The sequence below is a fragment of the Oryx dammah genome, unplaced genomic scaffold (genome assembly GCF_014754425.2).
Source record: "Oryx dammah isolate SB20612 unplaced genomic scaffold, SCBI_Odam_1.1 HiC_scaffold_15, whole genome shotgun sequence".
Classification (NCBI taxonomy): domain Eukaryota; kingdom Metazoa; phylum Chordata; class Mammalia; order Artiodactyla; family Bovidae; genus Oryx; species Oryx dammah.
The window spans coordinates 25,002,218-25,005,300 of NW_024070199.1; the positions used below are offsets into that span (position 1 = coordinate 25,002,218).

A 3,083-nucleotide genomic window follows, 5' to 3' on the forward strand; every position below is an offset into this window, starting at 1 on the left:
TTGACTGTGTGGATCACAACAAACTATGGAAAATTCTGAAAGAGATGGGAATACCAGACCACCTGACCTGCCTCTTGAGAAACCTGTATGCAGGTCAGGAAGCAACAGTTAGAACTGGACATGGAACAACAGACTGGTTCCAAATAGGAAAAGGAGTACATCAGGGCTGTATATTGTCACCCTGCTTATTTAACTTTTATGCAGAGTACATCATGAGAAACGCTGGGCTGGAGGAAGCACAAGCTGGAATCAAGATTCCTGGGAGAAATATCAATAACCTCAGATATGCAGATGACACCACCCTTATGGCAGAAAGTGAAGAACTAAAGATCCTTTTGATGAAAGTGAAAGAGAGTGAAAAAGTTGGCTTAAAGCTCAACATTCAGAAAACTAAGATCATGGCATCCAGTCCCATCACTTCATGGAAAATAGATGGGGAAACAGTGGAAACAGTGGCTGACTTTATTTTTCTGGGTTCAAAATTACTGCAGATAGTGATTGCAGCCATGAAATTAAAAGACACTTGCTCCTTGGAAGGAAAGTTATGACCAATGTACACAGCATATTGAAAAGCAAAGACATTACTTTGTCAACAAAGATCTGTCTAGTCAAGGCTATGGTTTTTCCAGTGGTCATGTATGGATGTGAGAGTTGGACCATAAAGAAAGCTGAGCACCAAAGAATTGATGCTTTTGAATTGTGGTGTTGGAGAAGACTCTTGAGAGTCCCTTGGACTGCAAGGAGATCCAACCAGTCCATCCTAAAGGAGATCAGTCCTGGGTTTTCTTTGGAAGGATTGATGTTGAAGCTGAAACTCCAATACTTTGGCCACCTGATGGGAAGAGCTGACTCATTTGAAAAGACCCTGATGCTGGGAAAGATTGAGAGCAGGAGGAGAAGGGGACGACAGAAGCTGGATGGCATCACTGATTCAATGGACACGGGTTTGGGTGGACTCCGGGAGTTGGTGATGGACATGGAGGCCTGGCATGCTGTGGTTCATGGGGTTGCAAAGAGTTGGACATGACTGAGCGACTGAAGTGAGTGAATGAGTGGGGCTAGAAAGCCGTGGAAGGGAGCTGGTCTCTGTGGGGACCCAAGGGCCATGTGCCTCATCCAATGACCCTGTGAGAGCTAAGAGAATTTCATCAGCTTTAACAGTCCTTTTGGGGGATTCCCTGGTGGCTTAGATGGTAAAGAATCTGCCTGCAATGCAGGAGACCTGGGTTGGATCCCTGGGTAGGGAAGATCCCCTGGAGGAGGGCATGGCAACCCACTCCTGTATTCTTGCTGGAGAATCCCTGTGGACAGAGGAGCCCTGCAGTCTACAGTCCATGGGATTGCAGAGTTGGACATGACTGAGAGGCTAAGCACAGCACAGCACATAACAATCCTTTACATCTTTACAGCCCATATTTACACAATGTATCTACTCTACAGAGAGGCAGCAACAGCAGTGGAAACACACTCTGCCTGAAGATCCGGGTCTGGCCCACTGCTCTGCCCCAAAGACTCAGAGGGGCAGATATGGCCTGAGCAGCTCCAGACTCTGCTGGCCTTGGGGGATTGGATTTCAGGCCAAGCTTCAGAGGCTCTGAAGTTGTGGGAAAGGAATGCGATAATAAAGATGATGGGGATGAAGATGAGTACGTTCCTGACATTCCTAGGGCTTTTCTCCTGTGCTGAGCACTCACTTGTGTTTGAGGACCTTGCAACAACCCTATTATAAGGGGACACAACCATCTCACATGTTAGGAAACAGGGTCAGTGAGGTTAAGCAACTTACCTGGTAGCAAATTTAAGTTAGTAATCCTTAGATCCAGGATTGGAGACGGGGAATAACCATTCCAGAGGTTGATTTCATAGACACTGCCCTAAACTGGCAGAAATAGCTCACTGCCACCCATGAATAACCATCCAGAAGCAACATGAGTCCCATTGCCGTCCTATTTAATCTGGACCTCCTTCCAGACTTCATGGACGTGAGCCCCCTGCTGGCCGGTCAAGGGTAACACGAGCCCTACAGTAATCATCGATTGCCACCTAGTGGCGCCGTGAGAAATGTCACATTTCTTTTCTTTCACTTCTTCATCAGATGTGATAGTTCAAAAACCAAAATGTTAAAAACTTGCTTTTTGCTTCTCCCTGCTTGGGTCACGAAGAGTCGGACACGACTAAGCGACTTCACTTTCACTTTTCACTTTCATGCATTGGAGAAGGAAATGGCAACCCACTCCAGTGTTCTTGCCTGGAGAATCCCAGGGACCGGGGAGCCTGGTGGGCTGCCATCTATGGGGTCACACAGTCAGACACGACTGAAGCGACTTAGCAGCAGCAGCGTCGACATCCCTAAGAATAACTGCAGGCAGATGTTGTTCCGATTTTATGAATGATAAGATACAGACCCAAGAGAGTTAAGTAGCTTCTTGAATATCACATGATGAGGATTATACAGAAAGGTCAGAATCATTTATTTAAAGTGTGACCTTGAGTAAGACATTTTATTATTTATTTTTGATGGACACGAAAAAACCCCCTCTGCCAAAATAACAATTTCTCTTGGCTTTATTTAATAAAAAGTTCCTCCTTTACCCATTAAGTTCCCATGCTGCTACTGCAAGGGTGCCCCATGAAAAACTGGGACCTCAAAAGACTAAACCTTACTGTATTTCTCATTAGTAAAAAATAAAACCACCAAGAAATTGTTAAATCCTTGGATCTAGGCAAACCGAAATTTTCTCTGGAGAATTTGCAGTTACAAGAAAGACTGTGTTCCATACTCATACAACCTGTGGTCTTGCTAAAGCTGCAAATGACAGGTGAGGTTTCTGGTGACATCCTGAGAGATGAGAGCCATGCTAGGAAGTTCCTCCAGTCCATCAGCAAAAGAAAACACAAGTTCTATTCTGGAGGAACTCAACTATAATTCAGACCTGAAAAAATTCCCACAGATAAAGTCCCAAGGAAAGTGAGTAGCTAACAGTCTAAAATTACAAATACACAAAGAAGCAAATCACCATCACAAAGTGACAGAGAAAACACAGACAGTAAGATCAGGCATACACAGACTTCAGCAAACACAG

At 44.9% G+C, this 3,083-nt stretch overlaps 1 protein-coding gene across 1 annotated transcript in view; it reads left to right on the top strand.

The window, feature by feature from the left end:
• The first annotated feature begins 1,928 nt into the window (after positions 1 to 1,928).
• The window catches only part of MRGPRX2 (MAS related GPR family member X2), a 13,205-nt gene continuing 12,050 nt past the window's right edge, over positions 1,929 to 3,083 (top strand). The window contains exon 1 of the mRNA XM_040256552.1: positions 1,929 to 2,008. Within this exon, the coding sequence (XP_040112486.1) occupies positions 1,929 to 2,008 (80 nt within the window). The remainder of the gene's footprint in view (positions 2,009 to 3,083) is intronic.